General features: G+C 42.7%; 1 protein-coding gene across 1 annotated transcript in view; it reads right to left on the bottom strand.

Annotated features, from left to right (window-relative positions):
- hmcn1 (hemicentin 1) overlaps positions 1–19276 on the bottom strand; it is a 101282-nt gene that overhangs the window by 58268 nt on the left and 23738 nt on the right. Inside the window, exons 5-17 of the mRNA XM_030049437.1 lie at positions 18499–18670; positions 17227–17333; positions 12514–12634; positions 11977–12240; positions 11639–11783; positions 11311–11432; positions 7323–7592; positions 3929–4070; positions 3207–3334; positions 2652–2765; positions 1828–1986; positions 842–1033; positions 662–757 (exon numbers count right to left, since the gene is read on the bottom strand). Coding sequence (XP_029905297.1) covers positions 662–757; positions 842–1033; positions 1828–1986; positions 2652–2765; positions 3207–3334; positions 3929–4070; positions 7323–7592; positions 11311–11432; positions 11639–11783; positions 11977–12240; positions 12514–12634; positions 17227–17333; positions 18499–18670 — 2032 coding nt within the window. The remainder of the gene's footprint in view (positions 1–661; positions 758–841; positions 1034–1827; positions 1987–2651; positions 2766–3206; positions 3335–3928; positions 4071–7322; positions 7593–11310; positions 11433–11638; positions 11784–11976; positions 12241–12513; positions 12635–17226; positions 17334–18498; positions 18671–19276) is intronic.

The following is a 19276-nucleotide window of genomic DNA, read 5'->3' as shown; positions in this document are numbered from 1 at the left end:
ACCAGGCTGAACTTGCTTCAGTCAAATAAAAAAAAAAAATCTATAGGAATGTAGGCAAAACATGAATCTCTTTCAAGCTGCAGACCAGGAGCGGGTTCACTGCTGGGCCTGCATGTCAACATGATTCAGAGTCAGAGTGCAGCTTCATCTTAGCAGGATAAGTAACTCATGAAGTAACAGACGGCTCGGCATGCTGGCAAGGAAGACATGGACAGTGTGTGTGAAACAGAGAGAGGGAATTTCAATCTTTCCACCTTCCCATTTCTGTCGATACCTCTCTGCCTCATCCTTGCTCCTTCGCGACTGAAACTAACACACACAGAAACACAGTGGCCTTTCCTACCCCATGTGACTTCTGCTGCTCTGACATCCCTTCATACTCTGCCAGGGAATTTGAGTCCTTTCTCAGCAAGTTCACCCCTACATTCCTTCACTCACCGCTAAACCCGCGGTGCATGCTCACCATAACTCAAGTAGAGCTCTGACACAAATGAAAAATCACTAAATGATGCCTGCTCCCTTCCCGAAGCAATCCCACTGTGAATATGGCCATTCATTGCAAAACTGAGAAGGGTTTTTATTCATTTATTTATTTTACATGCAACCACAGAGACAGAGAGAGAGAGAGAGAGAGAAGGGAGGGGGGGGATGTTGGCCTTACCCAGTCCAGTCACAGTGATCTTGGCCTGAGTCTGGATCCTGCCAAAATGGTTATGGGCTTCACACACATATACTCCGTCATCCTCCACCCACAGATCTGAGAGAGAGAATATTATTAGTTTTTTTTTTTTATATTACTATTATTACTACACAACATGCACTCATCTGACTGAAAACTCACTGCTGATGTGCAGCTCCCCCCTGCTCTGTGTGATGCTGCTGTGTGTGTGGGTCCGTCTGAACAGGGGCGTGCCGTCCTCTCTCCTCCAGGTGACCTGCGGTTCGGGGTAACCCTCAGTGTGGCACAGCAGGGTCAGGTTGGAGCCGATGTCCGCCGCCACGTCAGATGGCTCTCGTGTAAACTTGGGTGCAGCTGGGTTCAGGTTTGAAAGGTGACAGAGGTCAGAAAGTTTAGGGACATCCAAGGATCTCTTTCATTCTACAGACAGTCAACCTGTCCATTAAGCAGGCCTGGGTTTGACACTTTAATGCTTATTAACACCAGGCCTTTCCTGGAGGTTAAATCTTCACTGTTATTTATGTAATAACTGCATAGGGCTTTGTGTAAATACTTAAAAAATACTGTTTAGTTGAAGTGCAATCGTTTTAGTCTTAGTGATATGGGAATAGTTACTTGCTTGCAACTCACTGTAGGTTGATGTAACTACGCTCTATTTTAACTAACATTTTGTATGACAATGTACAAAATAAAAACCTCTGAAAAATTCATTGTCTTCAAAAGTGCATGTGTACTGTAGAGGGGAAGTTCCCCTCTCTTTTATCAGCTCTACTGAGCCTAACATAACATTACATCCGAATAAAGTCAGGAATTGGCATGGCCATTGCCTGAAATGTACTTTAAAAAAATAGCAGCTATATCCAACTAAAACATCAGCTACCTTGTTGAGCCATGGCAAATAAGCACCGACTCCGTCACCTTGGTTAAATGCTGCAGTGGTCTGCACATTCTCCACTTTGTTATGAGCTTTCCAGTTTGGCTGCAACACATGCTCACACCTGAGTTGGAGTGACACTTTTTCCCTTCGCTCCCTTGCCCATTCCCGATTTATATATTTTGCTATAGCAACAGACTCCTACCCTCCTCTGAACTCTAAGTCTGTGGTCGGCGTGTTTATAGAGCTTCTAAACCTTTGGTGCCACTCTCACCTCCGACACTGAGAGAGATCTTTCCTGACGAGGTGCCAGCGGAGTTGACAGCGACACAGGTGTAGTCTCCAGCATCACCATCTCGGGTCTCCTTGATGGTCAGCGTCCCACCCAGGGCATCGACGTCCATAAAGGCTGATGGACGTAGCTGGACATCCCCTAGCAATCAGGACAAATCCATCATTTCAGCCCAGTTCTTACATTGGAGATGCAAGAGCAAATTGCGCCACAAACAAAGACCTTTTTTTTTTTTAAGTAATTCGATTTGAATTAGTTTGGTTGTGTGACATTCCACAATAAAATGGAATCTAATATCTAAACAGTAACATGTGGGTTATACGTTGGTTTTGTACCAACATAAAGTATGAAATCAGAATTGTTTACAAGTGAAAAAATGACCGTGTGAGGGCGTAGGACTGCCTGAAGTTGGCAAAATTAGCAAAATAAACCCCATTAAACACAGAAAAGAGCAGCATTACCGTGTGTGCACTGCTACATCTCTGTTGATATGTACAGAAAAAAAAACAAAGTGTGACGGAGCTGTCAGAGAACTTCCTGTCAGTCAGGCGTCAAAACATTTCACTTCCCATTAACTTCCTATCCCATTGTCCTCGGCAGAAAGACCTGTTTCCTATAACATAGTGTGTCTGTGTGTGTGTGTCTGCAAGACAGTGTGTATGCCTGTACATCTCTTTGGTGCCACATTGAGCTTTTACTCTGTTCTGAAATCACTTTTTGTCCAGGGTCTAAACAGGAACATTTTTTCTAGAGTAGCTTAAAGTGTGACTGACTTTCTACCTCTGTCTTTTTAGGTTTCACAGTACCTTTGTACCACCAGATCTCAGGTTTTGGGATTCCAGATGCAGAGCAAGCCATCACTGTCGTTTCTCCAAGACCAATGAGAATCTGACTCAAGGCCACGGTCACCACAGGAGATTCTGGGGGTGAAAAATCATAGAAGGATGGACAGAAAATCACGATAATGGACAGAGTAAATGACGTAAGAACTAGCACATGTTTAGGTGTGTCTTTGCGCGTTGAAGATTTGTTTGTCTGTGTGTGTTAAAGCGGCGCTAGGCAACCCCCAAAAATCACGTGATGTCAGTGAACTGAAAATTTCTTGGACAGAAACTTCTCAGAGGCTGACGGCGGGGGAGAAAAAAAATCTTTAAGCAGCAAGGAGGGCCGTCTTTGTTGTAGCTCAACTTTATTATTCAGGTTGTTAAGATTGGTGTATTTTTACATAAGAGCCTCAACTTTATGTTACTCTGGGTGTACATTACTACACATGCAGCTGTTTGGGTGTACACACTGCATGTACAGCGAGTGTGCGTGTCTTTGCATATGAGTGATCGTTTGTCCATCTGTACTGTACTCACCGATATAAATGAGGGTGGAGGTCTTTGTGTCAGTTCCAGCCGGGTTGCTGGCCAAACAGCCGTACACCCCCCCATCCCTCTGGTCCACGTTCCTTATGACCAGCGTGCCATCATTGCTCATCAGGTGTCTGAACAGGCAAGAAGAGCAACTCAAAAAGATTTTCATGGCATTCCTATTTGATTAAACATCGCATGAAGGAGAGTGACTGGAAAGATGGGAGAGACAGTGAGTGAGGATTCAGCTTCAAGAGTCAAACAACACAACGTTCAAAGGCTTATACAATACTTACTGAGGGACCGCTGTGCTTTAAGAATATGATACAGTCTATGTGATCATGGAGAAAATGTTCTGTACACACTATTATGTACCATATAATCAAACAAAAGCCAGTAATAAAGATTACACAGTGATTTTACTTGGCTTGAGCTCCCTGCTAATTGCACAGAATGAAAAACAAACCCAGTCTGCTTGTTTGGCTAACAATAAATAGAGCATGACAGGTTTAAAATGAGAACACCTGCGAACCCCTGAGTTTTAGAAGCACAAAAACAACTCAGAAAAGCAAAAGGCAAAGTGCTTTGCTTGCTCATCCACATCTCTCGTAATCATTGCTTTTCTTCCAGGCATGTTCTTTATTTCTTTTAAAACTGTAAATTGTCCAGTCTATAGAATAAAAAGAATTCAGCAAATCTCTTTTTTTAAAAAAACATTGTGAATTCACCTGCTGGACCCCATGATGAAAATGTCATTGTGGGTCCAGACCAAGAGAGGCGGAGGGTAGCCACTGGCCGAGCACCTAATCCTCACTTCCTGTCCTGTCACGAAGGTCTGGTTCCAAGGCTCCACTGAAACCCTGGGCACCTCTACAGGAAAAAAGGAAAGATAATTAATTAATCAATTAAGATAATTAATTAATCAGCTAATAATTTACTAAATCAAATAATAAATCAGGCTGTCATTTATGTAAGTTTGGTAGCCATTTCTAACCTTTCTCAAAATATTATAGGACAGAGTTTTTCTTTATTTTCTTAACTTTTTTTTTAAAGGAGCAGGAACAAATCTGCTCATCTGGAAGTTTACTTTTCCTAAGTGAAACCATCTTCAAATAAAGATTTACTGTTATTTCCATCATTTGTGTTCTGAGTGACCTGAGAGATCGGGAGAAGGACTTGACTCAAGTATATTCTTGCATGGGACATTTACTCAAGTTGTTGGTGACAAACTCCATTGTACCTGTGCATGTAACTCAAGAACCTGCAGACACATTTGCTTTCATTTCACAGACATGACTCGAATTTAGACTCAGCCACAAGATGTAACAGAGCATAAACTTTTATTTTCACTGTACTAGGAGAGCGATGCCTGTTACTACAACCAATAATGTTTCATGGCATATCTTTCATCCTCAACTCTCCTTTTATTGGTAAAACAGGAAGGGATATTGAATCCAGACCCTGCAAAGCTGCGGAATGTGGAGCGATTTTCCAATTGATTCATGATGTGAAAGTCATCCCTTTAAGGATGTGTTTTCTCTATTTTATCACTGCTGTTAGAAGCATCTCCAGAGTCTTCATCCCCTCTGACATTCAGAGAAGTTGATGATAGAACTAGTCTTCTCTTTTGGGAGAGAGAACTTGAATTTCCCTCCAAAAAAGAAAAAAAAAAACACACATATCTGATTCATGAGATGCCAGAAAGTGATTTATTCTTTCCCATGACCAGAGGAAAGACAGTGAGGCGACCATCTCATTCCTCACATGCCATCAGTAAATTCTACTGTAAGATAACTCTTTTGGAGAAAGCGCTGGATTAACAGAGGAGGGCCAGCGGCCACAAGTTCAAAAGGCAAAACAGACACACAGGGGTACAGTAGGTGTGAAGGAATGCATCGTATTTTGTGTCGGTGCTTCATCCATCCAGACTACAAGCGGTGGTGACGCCACATTTTGAAAGATATATTATTCATTTCCCAGATGCCGCCAATAAATTTACAGCTAATACTTTTGATATATTTCATCCTTGGCGTGAAACAAATTGAAATACCTCAACTTGGAATCGTGTCGGCGCTTAATCATAGCAGCACCTGAGGCTATACAGTGCAGTGCTGAGATTATACTACACAAGCCATGCAGGTCAAAAGTAAAGTCCTTCTGCGGGACCCTTTTTTCCTTGTTTACAGTCCAGCCCAGCCCTCTGCTCACGAGCCTCTCCCTCTAACAAGGTCAACCTGCCCTGTCAAGGCAGGAACATCTTCATGCTCAGGAACTAGGAGGTTTCGGAGAGGGGAGACACATACTTCTACTGTTACTCAGCAGCACCCTTTCTGTGTCAGGAGGAAACCTGTCTTTAGCACTCCCTTCATCACCTGCTCCCTCTTTTCCTTCCTTCATGCTCTCCTTCTATATCCGCCTTCACTCCCTCTCATATTGCGCCGTCTTCCTATCTCTACTTCCCTCCCTACCTCCCTCTTTTCCCTCATCCCCTTTCTTGCTCGCCCCGTGCTCTGTCCAAGTGTGGTAAGGTGTCAGCAAACCTGACCCACTTCAAAGTGGGGCTAATGACTAGGATGGGACTGACCAGGGGGTAATTAGAAAACCCCAGAGCTTGCTGACAGCTGTTCAGGAGAGAGAGAGACACACACACAGAGTGAGAGAGAGAGAGAGAGAGAGAGAGAGACAGAGAGAGAGAGAGAAAAGGGGCAGAGGAAAAGAGGACAAGAGGCAAGACACGATATGGAATAGCTAGAAGAGTATCATAAAGAATAGGGGAAAAAAGGAGTGACAGGATCATAGAGGGGAAAAAAGTAGAACAACAAAAAAATAAGGACACACAGGTAAGGAGCACACCCAAGGGAAAAATGTCCACTGTAGCCTGGGAAAATGTTTTGGGGTCAATTGAGCAACTTATCACTCAATGAGACGAGCCAAATGACAGGGCAGGCTGGTGGAGGTCCCCTCCAAACATGTCTGCAGCACTGGTATTAGAGTCTCGAGCCTCTCAGCCTTCACCATAAACATTGACCTTGCAAAGACAAATGTTTGCTCCAAATTAAAATCACAGTGAACTTTTCGAATGAGCCCATATTCAAATGTAGGTCAGGCAAAACTGACAATCGATGGTGAAATACAACTGTGCCTGAAATGCGGCAAAACCGCTTTTGGTGTCGAGGTTTAAAGAACAAAACGGTTTTACAGTTTAGAGCATCAAGTTCTGGCAGGACACAAACAGGTTGAAGGGGAAAGTTATGCCTATTGTAACTCCCAGTAAGAGGCATATGGCCTTTGAATCAGCTCCTCCTGGGACTGATGGTTGTATAACAAAGTAAATACAGGATGTTCATTGAGACAGATTGGATTATGAAAAACGACTCTGCCTCTCTCCCTCGTCTCCTCTGTCTCTACCTCCTGGGTTGTCCTTGAGGGGATCTGGCTGAGCTCATCCGCTAATGGCAGCTTTTATCTTTGTATTACATTGCCATTTCCTGGCCAGGCGTGGGTCGGTGCGCCGCAGCACCGGCCAGATAGCCAGCTACGCTCTCCTCCATTTGTCGGACAATGTGTTCCTGATTCAGTGTCAGTGAGGTGTTCGGAACGGGACAATAAGAGCTGTCTGGAGATGGAAAACTCTGGCTTAGCGCTGCCTGAGAGTCAGGCATAAATCATTTTCACACATCCCATAAAGCATTAGGGTGAATTATAGGGAGTCGAGCGGAGGGGGAGGGGTGGGGGAGTTACCGGGAGATGGTCGTGTGTTTGGGGAGGGAGAATGTGTTTGCCAAAAGTCCCATTCCCCCACAATGTAAATCTCAATATGTCACGTGAACACCCACCCCCGCACACACACGTGCACACACACAGACAAGAACAAGATGCAGATATACTCTCTCTTACACACATATGCTTACAAGCTCAAACAGACAAATGCCAGTGACAAAATTAAACACACATTTTCGAAACAGCAAATCACAACAGAGCCATTGTGTTCAGCTGTGGCTTGGTAGCTGTTTTTTCTACTGCTAAACTGCAACTGCTCTCCCTCCTTGGCTTTTAGGCCAGGTACCTATATTTAACACATGCACACACACACACACACACACACACACACACACTACTCACCTTGTACAGTGAGGTAGACTCGTTCCCGGGTCGCCCCTCCTTCATTGACAGCAATGCACTCGTACCAGCCAGCCTGATCCGGAGTCACAGCGCGCAGCTCCAGTGAGAGGTTGGTGAAGGCGTGTGCCCGTGGGTCCAGGCGAGCGTCTTGACCTCCTCTGAGCCAGGTGAGGTTGAAGCCGACTGTGCTGACCACATGGCAGGTGAGGACGGCGTGGGAGCCAGGCGAGGCGGTGACGTTACCCTCGACTGTGACGGCCGGCGGGGGCTCTGCAGGACGAGAGTGCAACAGTGTTCAAACGTTATAGGGGAGACCGGGGATGATAGTAACACTTTTTGTTTGAGCAAGTGTAACTCAGTGGTTCTTTGTGCTAGAGATCTCAAATTTTGACACGTGGTACCCATATTTGTCTGCTATAAATGACATACACTTGGACTTCTACTACACCATCACAGATTATGTAAATTAGTGTCAAATACAAAGAGGTATGTTGTTACAACCTATCCAGTACCGGGGTGAGTTGTAACACTACTTGGGCATGGATGTAACAATTAAATTATTATGCTTAAAAAAAGATCCACACTAATAAATGTATGGAAGCACATTAATGAATAATATAGAAGGAACCATAAACTTGTAAGACTACAAAAAATAATAATAAAATAAATAAAAAGTATAAGTTAAATTCAATAAAAATAAATAAAATAAAATAAAATAAATAAATATATATAATATAAAATAAATAAAATAAAGAATAATAAAGTATAAACTGGTGTGTGTTGTGTGTGTGTTTTGTAGCCTGAAACAGGTTAATGTGAAAAAGCATTTGAACACTTGGAGATCTGTGGAACAATCAACAAACCACCACAGCTCGTTTCTGATTGGTCAAACTGAGAGTGTTACAGCTATCCCCTTTGTTACAACCATCCCCGGTCTCCCCTACTCCAGAGAAAAGTAAAAATTCAGAGGAACTGGATTATTTTCTCACTGACGCTCGTGTTGAGACATGACGCATTTTCTACTCATGGGATACAACCAAGCATGCAACCAATCTGGGTTTTCAAGGCGAACACTGACTCCAGTTCTATCAGACTGAAGCCAATAGCCAATATTCTGGGAAGATATCCAATAGCTTTACATTACATGATGTATTAAAATTTCATTAAATTTATATTCAATTACAAGCATTCAGTGTTTTTCCTCTTGAAAAAGTGGAAAAGAATCTATAACACGATTTAGACCACAGCACACAAAAACTCTGCCATGAAAACCATAATAATAAAACTGTTTTAGGGTTAGCAGCTTCTCAAGTCAAGGCAACTTAATCCATCTGTTCAATGGAAAAGAAAACTTGTGGATACGTTTAGACTTTTAAAATAAAAAAACAGAGGTGAAAAAATTAAATGAACAAATATATTACATTTCATTACACACTTTAGAGACTGTATTTGTGCAGCTGCGGTCAGGGGGGAATCTCCATTATAGCTGCAGCGCACAACAAGCTTACGTGTAATATTTAATAAAACCTCAACATTAGTCCCAGGACACTCCTGTAAAAGAGATTCCTAATCTTAGTGAGATTAAATAAATAAACTGATATATTGATCTAACCCTTTTATAATGTGTAGCGGCTCCCTGTGGCTTGTGTGTGTATATGTGTGTGTGTGTGTGTGTGTGTGTGTGTGTATGTGTGTCACTCCTCAGTGTATGAAGATATCGCATGTAGCTCAGCTATGCATGTGGAAAAAAATTTGAATTTTGAAATGCCATTTGTCAGAACAATGTTCACGTTCACCATTTATCAGAGTCGTTGTGATCGCTTTCTTTCTATTTCTCTCTCTCTCTTTCACTGTCGCTCTCTCTCTTTCTCCCTTTCCCTCTTTTCTCCAGTCACCACATCGAAAACATTCATCCCTCGAGCCTCAGTGTGTCGTCAATCATTTTTCAGAGGTGAGCCAGAGCTATGCAGGGGGAAAGGGGAATGAAGGGAAAAAGAGAGAGAGAGAGGAGAGGTAGTGGAGGCTTTGGCTCTAATAGAAGGAGTAAGGAGGATGCAGGGGATTTCAGCACAGCTCCCTGGGATTAGGATGACATAAATTTGGCAGGTGAGGGGGAGCACGTATGTGTGTATATCTGTGTGTGTGTATGTGTGTGTGTCTACGAGTGCAAAATGAGGCGGTCTGTCATCCTGTTAAGAATATCACTGGCCCTGTGACAAAGCTTTGAGCAGTAGTTGAGGGGGACTGAGTTTTCCTAATTTTAGGGCAGAAAAGGGAGCTGCCATCAGAGGATAAAGTTGAACAAATCAAATCCCCGCAGGACCTTTGGACTGTGCACAAAGTAGGTGAGTTACAGTAATGAGTTACACCAATATGCTCCGCTGATCCCCGCCTGGCTCTTGTGCTATTCTCCTTCTGCTATAACACAAAACCTCCGTCAGCTACCTCTCACTCTCCATTTCCCCCACAGCTGCCCCTTTTGCTTTCATTCCCTCCGCTTTGGCGTTCGGCGAGTTGACAGAGCTCCAGTCGTTTCCCTGAAGAATGAAGTTGTTTGTAAAGCAAAATTTGGGCAAAGAGGCTACTGCTGAGTGTACTGGGACTTGGGTGGTGTCAGCTCTGGCCTCCTATAACGGAGAGGTTTCAGGAAAAACAGAAAGCCAAGCGCACCATAGAGGATGTCAGGATAGGCAAATGTCTATTTTTGTTCTGATGACTGGTGTGACTGAGAGTATTTACATGTATATGAAATATAGACATCATATATTTTATCCATTTTAGAAGTATTTTCTCTCTCCTCACAGCCTTTATAACATAAGCCAAGAAATTTGCTGTGCACTATATGTAGAAACCATCAGCTGTCTGGGATCATAAAAGAGTTGCATTTGTTGCTGTAGTGACCACTGGATATTTATGCTTCAACCTCTGATTCTGTATTGAAACCACACCATAAGAATCACGGTATACCCACTCAACCCAACTATCTCTACACCGCTTCTTCTTAAAGTAATTTATGACTGCGTGTGTATTTTATCTTTTACCATAAAGCCACACACCATTGCTTAACAAACCAGGCTCACAAACCATACCATAAATCCCACAGCTTGATCACTGTGAGAAATGGATTTAAAAAGTCATGTTGTGAGCTCGCCTCACATTCCCCATGAGGTCACGTTCGTTCTGCCGCCACACAGGGTCTCTGCACGAGATGCACAGCCCGTGACCCTGAAACCAATAAAATTCAAACCCATATTGCCTCTTGCCTGGATTCCAACTGTATGTAATCAGTGTATCCTCGAACTACATGTGTGTATAAGCCTGCGTCCTACTGAGCATGATATAAACCTCACTGTTACTTTTCCTGCACCATTTAACTTGTGGTATTTTATGCGTGTGTGAGTGCTTGTGTGTGCGTCCGTGTACATGGAAGTGTTTTCCTCTACACATCATTTAGCGCATTAATGACATTGATTCTTCCAGTTGTCTGCTGCCCTGAGAGTAGATCCATCACACACAAAAATTGCACTTCTTGTTGACACGGTCCAATGCACGCCAGCCCCTTGGTCTAACCCAGAACGGCCCAAAAGTGCTAGATCATTACGCGTACTGATGGAGTGTAACACACCATGCAGCGGTAATGAGCTAATAAGCAATGCACAAGTCATGCCCTAACAAAAATAAACACTGCTGTCTGTATAACGAGACATTCTGCGTGCAAAGTAGTCTTATAATCTATAAATTCATGTCAAACACTACATCTGCTATATTACTACAGTTTGTTGTGGCAATAACATAGCTGCTAAGTATAAGTGCAATATAGCAGAGATTTATTTATTCAAAAATTTTGATGTTTGTGACATTTATATACTGGGTGTAAGGCGCAACAAAAATCTGTGTGTGTGTGTGTGTGTTACAATGATTAAAGTCTAATTGGTGCACACAATGGAATACTATTACACAGTAAAACAGTCTTGATCCGCCCATTTACCTGATACATCGAGGAAGGTGCGAGCTCGTCCAGTGCCAGCATTGCTAATAGCAATACACTCGTAGTAGCCCTCATCCTTCAGAGTAACCTGGGCTATATCCCATGATGCAGTGCCTGAATCCCTGGGAATGAAGGAATCATAGGAGACCAAAAAAGATCAGTAACCATGAACTTATGGAGATCAATTTGGAGTGATTCCATATCTGGTGAAACAGCTGAAACATCCCATAATATGGCAGGTTTTAATCTTAGATCTGACAGTTTGGATTTTGTTCTTTCATTTAACAGTTCCTGATTGATTTGGACGCTCGTCTCCGACCCTGATTACCTGAAGAGTTGATCCACCCCGAGTCGTTTCCCGTCTCTGGTGAAGCGCAGGGTGAAAGGGATCAGGCTGTCCACCTGGCAGTTGATAGCTCCTCTTTGCAGGTAGTAACCATGAGATGTTTCTGGCATCACCACCTTTGGGGCATCTATCAGGGAGACACAGGAACGCAGCCCATGCAATAAATCAATCACTGTCTCTTAACCACAGCGAAATTTGTACCAATAACTGTAATGATCCATCTCTTACATCCCCATCTCACTAAATGTTTCTTCCAATTTTCTAACAACAGTTTATCCTGTTCTCTTGTCTACTGCTGGGTGACAACTTGTGTTACTGACCAGGCACGATACTGGAGAAAGAAACACTGGAGACTCTCTGGAACAGGAAACCGTCCCGGTCATATCCTGTCACGCGCAGGAAGAAGGCCTCGTTGGGTGGGACGAACTCTGTGATGTTCCACAGGCCGTAAGGCTGGCGGTCGGGGTAGTAGCGGATTGGCAATGTTTTTATGACATCACCCGTGATTGACAGGAGCTCCAACCTGTCGGCACGAGCAGGCGGGGAGAGTCCAGTGGTGTTCAGAAGAATGTGGGTGGGAATACCTGGAAATATGACATAGCATAATGTATTTCACGGTTCGAAAGCAAATCTGTGCATCAAATCATTGTGGTGCAAAAACATATTAAGCACACGAATATCTAAGGAATCTCAATTTGGAGAGAAAAATCAGACAATGTGGTTAAAGAGGTTGCAAGTAATGCAGATAAACCTCAAGCCTAAGCAAAAAGAAAAACCTATCCGCCAACAGGTGTGACTGAAAGCACACAACAGCTGCTGTGCCTTTTTTACATTTTAAAGAGGATGACATCACTGACCTTGAACAGGACGACTTATGGTTTTCTTGAAGTCCAACGTGGGTTTCCTGGAAAACCCGGCCCTGAAGTCAATGGTGCTGAGACCTGTGATACGAACCGAGTGTCTTCCTTGACTAGAAGTCTGAGAAAACAGGGACAAAGACACAGGTATGTACAGGTATACAATTTCTATTGTTATTGTGATGCAGAACTGCATGCTGTGTGCACTCAGCTTCCATATAAAACCATGTTCCATGTTCAAATATTGGTTAAAACAAGAGGATAAAGACGAGGGAACAATTTACCAGACATGACAGGTCTGAATGAGAGACACATCTCTGGAATTGTTTGGTAACAGCCTATTGTATGCCAACCATCCCGACGTGTGTAGACAAGCTGTTTTGACTAAGTCAAGAGTGACGGTCAAATGTCTTAAACCCTAACCTTATAAAACATCTACATTTCACAGATGCGATGAGCTATTCAGTCTGACGTTTGTACTTTAATTACACAAACACGACCACTATAATCAGCGTGTGACTAAAGTGAGCGCATGTGGTCTTCATCATGCAGACGTCTTTTGAAGCATGTCAGGAATAGAGACAGAGTAATTACAACGAAGTACAGGTTGGTGAGACGTGGAAACTCCTCACCTTAGGTAACACACTTTGGCGATTTCAGAGACACTGACTCGCAATTCAACATGAGACATGCTAATCTAAACTGTCATTTGCAATTAGCTTTAAATGAAAGAGAATGTGGGGATGTACTGAATTTTCATTAGTCCTGGTCCAAGTTTTACCTTACCTTATCTAAAGCACACTTTACCATAAACTGATAAGCAAAACTGGTACTACCAAACATGTCAAGCAAAATGGAGTGATGGGTTCAATTCACAAGGTAATACCCATAAAATTGGGACTCACGAGGGTTTGTGGCATCACTTAAAATGCTAATGTGCTGTCATGGTCATTAAACCTGCCCTAATGGCTGCCATAGGATGATCTGCTGATCTTTAATTGGAGGTAAAATGGGGCCATAACCAGGGTTGGGACACTTTAAGGGCCATTCTGTTACCAAAGACAAGGAGGACGCATTACAAAGTCCTTGTCATTAAGCCTCTCATTTCCCTGCTTCACACAAAGCTGAATGGACTGACTGGACCAAGTCCTGGATACACCCTGGCTGTTTGAAATTTTTGTCACACATTCACCTTTTTTTTTTTTTTTTTTTTTTTTTTTTTATCCAAGAGGACTTTTGATTTGATTGTTTAGGACCACTGATGAGATTAAAATGAGGCTCTTGTACTTCATAGCTGGATTGGCTAGACAGTCTGGTTGTGCCTTGATTTGCATCATAAATAAGTGAATCTATTCTTTTCTGAAAACTTTTTAAAACACATTGAATTTATAGTATTTATATTCAGAAATAAAGGCTGAAAATTATGGTGAACTATACTCTCCGCTTGTATGAAAAGAATCTGAAGTATCTAGTGCTGCACTGGAGAAAGAAGAAATCATCATATTCCCCAGAGACAACACCCTAAAACCTACTGGCTTATTAAAAGTCAGAGTCGTCTTCAAGTCACATGAAAATACTGTCCTGCTCCTCCATTTCCTTATAATATTTGATGTGTTTTGTGCTCAGTGGGACACTTGGCTGCTGTCTGCACATCACAACTGCACACAGAGAAGGGGGAGAGAGAGACAGGGGGGCATACTGATAGACAAAGGAAACCAGCAGAGGACACAGAGGCAGAAAAGAGGCAGACACAGAGAATAGAAACAGGGCAGGTCATCGCCACTCCTATTCCTTTGAGTTGCGCATGCTTTTCAAATTACAACCTTCCTAAACTATTATCATGGGCCATAAAACTCCAGGCAGCATGAAGCCAAGACACACTCATCAATGCTGAGGTCAGTGCAGCGCTAAGAAGTCTCACCTGGACGTCTCTTAGGGAGCGCACGCGCATACACAAACACGCATGCACACAAACATGCATGCACACACACACACACACACACACACACAGGGTGTCTGAGAGCTTTGGTAAGGCAGCAGGAATGATGGGGAAAATCGAGGAAGCAGGGGGCGATAGCAGGGTGAACCCACTCTCCACACACCACCACAGTATCCAATTAAAGGCAGATTAAAAAGGATCAAATTCCTTTTCACACACAATCTATGGCCTGGGCCTTACACTGGGGTGTCACAGGCCATTAGCCTTAGTGAAACCCAGCATGGCAGAACACTGAAATCCTCCCAAAGTATTTATCCACAGCTCTTTGGAATGGCCTGGGAAACGCAGCTACAGATGAGTAGGAGATATATTTTTTGCTTCCTAGCCAGATAGAGTTCTCCTGGTGTGGGGAACTGGGATTGGAAAAGGTATAGTGCAAGAGGAGAGGTGGGAAAAACAACTGAACACCACGGCAGCTACTAGATGTGTTGGTGCAAGAGAAAGACAAGCATATCCTCCTGTGGTCCAAGAGAGAGAATAAAAGGAGTAAAACATGAACTGGGGAGAAGATGCAACAAGAAACATGAAAAGAGAGAAGTAACAGAAAGGGAAAAAGTGAACTGTGATTTTCCCTTAAATTTGGCCTTAAATAGCTTCAAAGTTAGAAAAGTGCAAAAAGTACAACAATTGCAGATATACTTTATGTATCTGCTGGTTATAATACTTCAGTGAAGCTGCATCCCACGTACACTGAGTGAAATATTCAAACTCTAGATGCCATTGCTTTATGGCCACAGCATTACATCAAACTGAACATTTATAGACGCCTTGTGCATCATTTTATATCCATTTTCCTGTAATTCAGCAGGAAATATTTGGAATATGTTGAAACCTCGGGATCTGCGCTAGAATTTAAAATAAAGTTTGAACAAAGCTTTGTTGCACAGAATACAGTTCCTCACATTTTGTGTTGTTGAATATTGCATATGTTTGACATCATTTCTATTAGCGCTGTCTCTGGGACAGTTTGAGCCCAATCACTGATGGTGTTTAGTTTGAGATTAAGAAGAGGACATCATGATACAGGACTCTTCACCTTCGAGGATCATTTAAAAACCAACCCATTCCTTTCTTTTATTAAGTCCCCCAGATAGACAAAACATAGTAGCATGCAGCCAAACTGCAAAACCTAAACAATGAGTCCAAAGTTAAAAAAAAAGGTGTGCCAGAAGAAACACAATATGCTGGACAGTGCTTTGTAGTCCCTTTGACCCAGGAGCAAAAAGTTGGTTTGCATCCTTGGTATCTTTTTTTTCTGCAGACAGACATTTTGATGTTAGGTCCAAGGACAGCTACAGTACACTGCTAAATGCTGAGTTCCTGCCAGCTTTTCTGTGTAAAAAGGGCTCCTGACACTAGTGTTTAGTGAGAGAGCCCGGCATGAGATTAACCTTTGGGTTAAGTGTAGACACAGCTGGAAAGGCCATGTCTCAAATAAATCAGCTTCAGCTCAAAAACAAGAATCTATTGCTGTATTTTTGCTGTATCTTCTCCATCCATGTTACACAAAGTTTATTATCTGTCCTGGTGCAGCATAACTCATTTGGATTTAGCAGTAACTCTATTTCTATAAGGACACACACACACTGCAGTAAATGTTGAGGATTTACACTATGAATACATTACACTCTTTTGATCACAGCATAGGCCTATGATGTCATTATTGGCTACTGGAAGGAGATTAGAGAGGAGCAGAAAAGACACGATAAGGAGGAGACTTGGAAGAGCCAACATAGTGATATGCAGGGAAGCCGGGCAGATTTGTAAGCCAAGTTGCTGGAGTAATGATAATAAATGGCAAAAACAAAACCCATATGTTATAAAAAGATAAGAACAAAAACCAAATGTGATAGAAATATAGAAAAAAACAAGCACCAGAGCGAGTCATGGGAAAAATTAAGTCCTGAAGAGAATCAACATCAAAGTTACAGAAAACTGTAACTGTCCCACGCCCCTCCAGCCAGCACACTAACCCACCTAAACACTTAACTCCTGATAGGAAACATGGTGATGACACCATTTTTTCCGTCTAATCTCTCCCTCTGTAAATCATGTTTGGACACTAACACATAACACAGCCATGCAGAGGCGAGAGAAAGTGGCACAACAGGGGTCCGCACAGAACACAGGGGCCACCCGGGCCCCTTCAACAAATCACTCAAGTAAAAATGCTTGTCATTTCCTGGCATCTGGCACAGACAGAGCTGGCACTCGTCTGTGCATCCTCGTTTTTTCTCCATCCACTTGACAGCAGGGTGCCAGCAGTTTGAATGCTGCAAGCAGACAAAATGCCATGGGTGCCCAAAGCAAGATAAAACACTAATAAAATACTGTGGGACACTAATTGTCCTGAATATATCTTCATCTGCTAGGGCTGTGGTAAAAAAATAAAAATCACTCCACTGGTTAAATGTGTCTTTCAGATTATGTCTTTTGTTTTCTAGTAGATGCTTTCAACAGACAGCCTGCATGTTAAATTGATTGCAACATGTCACTGTATCTCAACATGCTGATATATTACTGCAGTAATTCATCTTAAGAGTCTTCCTCAAGGGCACAGTTCTCTCCTGGGGTGTCAGCTTCGACCTGATTGCAAGGTTACACCACTGAACTACATGCAGTAAGTCATCTGAAGCGACACCTCAGCTCTGGGAACTGTTAGGGAAAGCCTATAATTTTACACAAAACTTCCAGGTAAAGAATGAATTGTATACCTTGATAGACCACATCCCAGGCTGTGGGTCCTTGATGTTGACAACCTTGGCGGAGTTGGGAATGTGCAGAAGCTCAATGAGGCCATCGCTCTTCCCCACCAGCTTCCCTAGAGCACAAACATGAACAGTGACACAATTATTATTATTTTCCTCAGCTTTAACTGAAATAAAATAACAATTCATAACGCACCCTGACTCCAAGTAGCAAGTTATGGCTATATAAACTATTGATGTCACTTGGCCCACATTTAAAGATCCAGAATATGGTTAAAGCATTATCCAGTGTAGGTGAATGAAATACCATGTGTTGGATATGTGTGGGGCTCAAAAGACAGTGGGACCATCTATTTGATATTAAATGTGAAATGTTTCATAGAACTCACTTTCCCTCTACTACTACGACTATTGCTTCTAGGGTTAGTAATTTCCTTCATTTTCAAGAATGACTTTTGACTCCCATAGCAGGGGCCTAAACCTGTTGCTTTCACCTGTGGCTCATTTGCAGCAGCAGGAGTGAAAACATGCTGAGATCGAGGTTTTTTTTTTTTCCAATTGAAAGAAAGAATGACAGCACAACATATTTTATGGCTGCATTGCATTCTGATCTATTGAGGACAGTAGGAAAACAGCCACTGTACCTCTGCCTTGAAAGGGATTTCTCCCTGAATGATTGTTGAATGTCATTGCCAAATGGTGAGTCTAACAAGTCCTTGTTCTTTGATTCTGAAGAACTGACACATTTATCCTTGATGTTTTAGATTATTGAACGTTTTTTTCTCATATTGAAACTCCACTGCATTTGTGCTGGAAATATCTCAACATGATCAGGCCATCTGAGTTTGGCCAGGAATAAGAATAATACACTACCAAGAAATACAACGGACCCAGCAATTGAAGATATATCACCAATGGCTGTTATTTAACAGTTTTAGAGAGAAATTTTTGCTGAACATTTTACACTGGAAAACATGATGTGCCAAACAGAGAAGACCACCTCATGTGGAGTCAATCGTTTTGACTGATCATTCCTTTCAGATGTGAAATATCACCTCAGATGTTCTGCCAACAATGACTGGCTGGTATTGACTCTATCTTAAGAATGCACGTTATGCTATATTTAAAAAATGGTGTCTAGCTTCGACTAAACTCTGAGATTCTTGTAATCAGAATCAGACTCACTGTGACGGTCAAATTGCTTATACTTATTGTTTACGCATATGCAAGTAAACAGACGATTCATTTAAAAAAATAGCTGTGTGGGGGCTATCGTACCCTGGGGGTTTCGTATCTCGATGTCAGGTGCTGGACCGCTGAGGGCCACGGTGACCTCCTTCAGGCTGGGGTCAAAGGGCATCTGCCAAGTGTTGCTGATCCCGCTGTAGTGATCAGTGGACAGCAGGTGGACCTTGGACGACTGCACCGCCTCCTCCACCCACTTCAGAACCTACAGCGAACACACAGCCCTGATATTAAACTGTGGGAGGAGGACTAAGCCACAAACACACATACACACACACACACACACAGTGGTCTGCGTGTGTTTATGTGAAGTTGGCCTCCTTATTGAATTGACCAGACTCTCTGACAATCAAAGCTCTACATAATTGCCTAGTCATACATTTTAGAGAAGTGGCAGCCTGGTATTTTAACACATTTTAATTGTCCAGTAAGGAAATTAACATTTATAAAGGAAGATCGTTGCATACTCTATAACGCACTGACTCTTAAACCAAATGTAAATCCAATTATTCACTGTGCAAGACAAGACCTTAATGCTACCAGCTAACACACACACACACACACACACGCACACACAAATAAACACACAAAGACACACCACCCTCCCCCCAGCTGCATACAAGGTCACCCCCTCAACATTTGTAAGGCCATCAGCAGGAAGTGACTCAGATTCCCCCTGTGTCTTGACCCGCAGCACCAGCGGAGCCCCCAGCAGCTCCTGTGCGAGACCCAGACTCTCTTTCAGACATAATCCTTCAAGCAGCAGGAATTTGTGAAGTGGGAGTAACATGATACAGTGCTGTCATCTCCA

The sequence above is a fragment of the Myripristis murdjan genome, chromosome 4, assembly GCF_902150065.1.
Source record: "Myripristis murdjan chromosome 4, fMyrMur1.1, whole genome shotgun sequence".
Classification (NCBI taxonomy): Eukaryota; Metazoa; Chordata; class Actinopteri; order Holocentriformes; family Holocentridae; genus Myripristis; species Myripristis murdjan.
The sequence above is the reverse complement of the archived record's forward strand: the minus strand, read 5'-3'. Positions and strand labels throughout refer to the sequence as shown.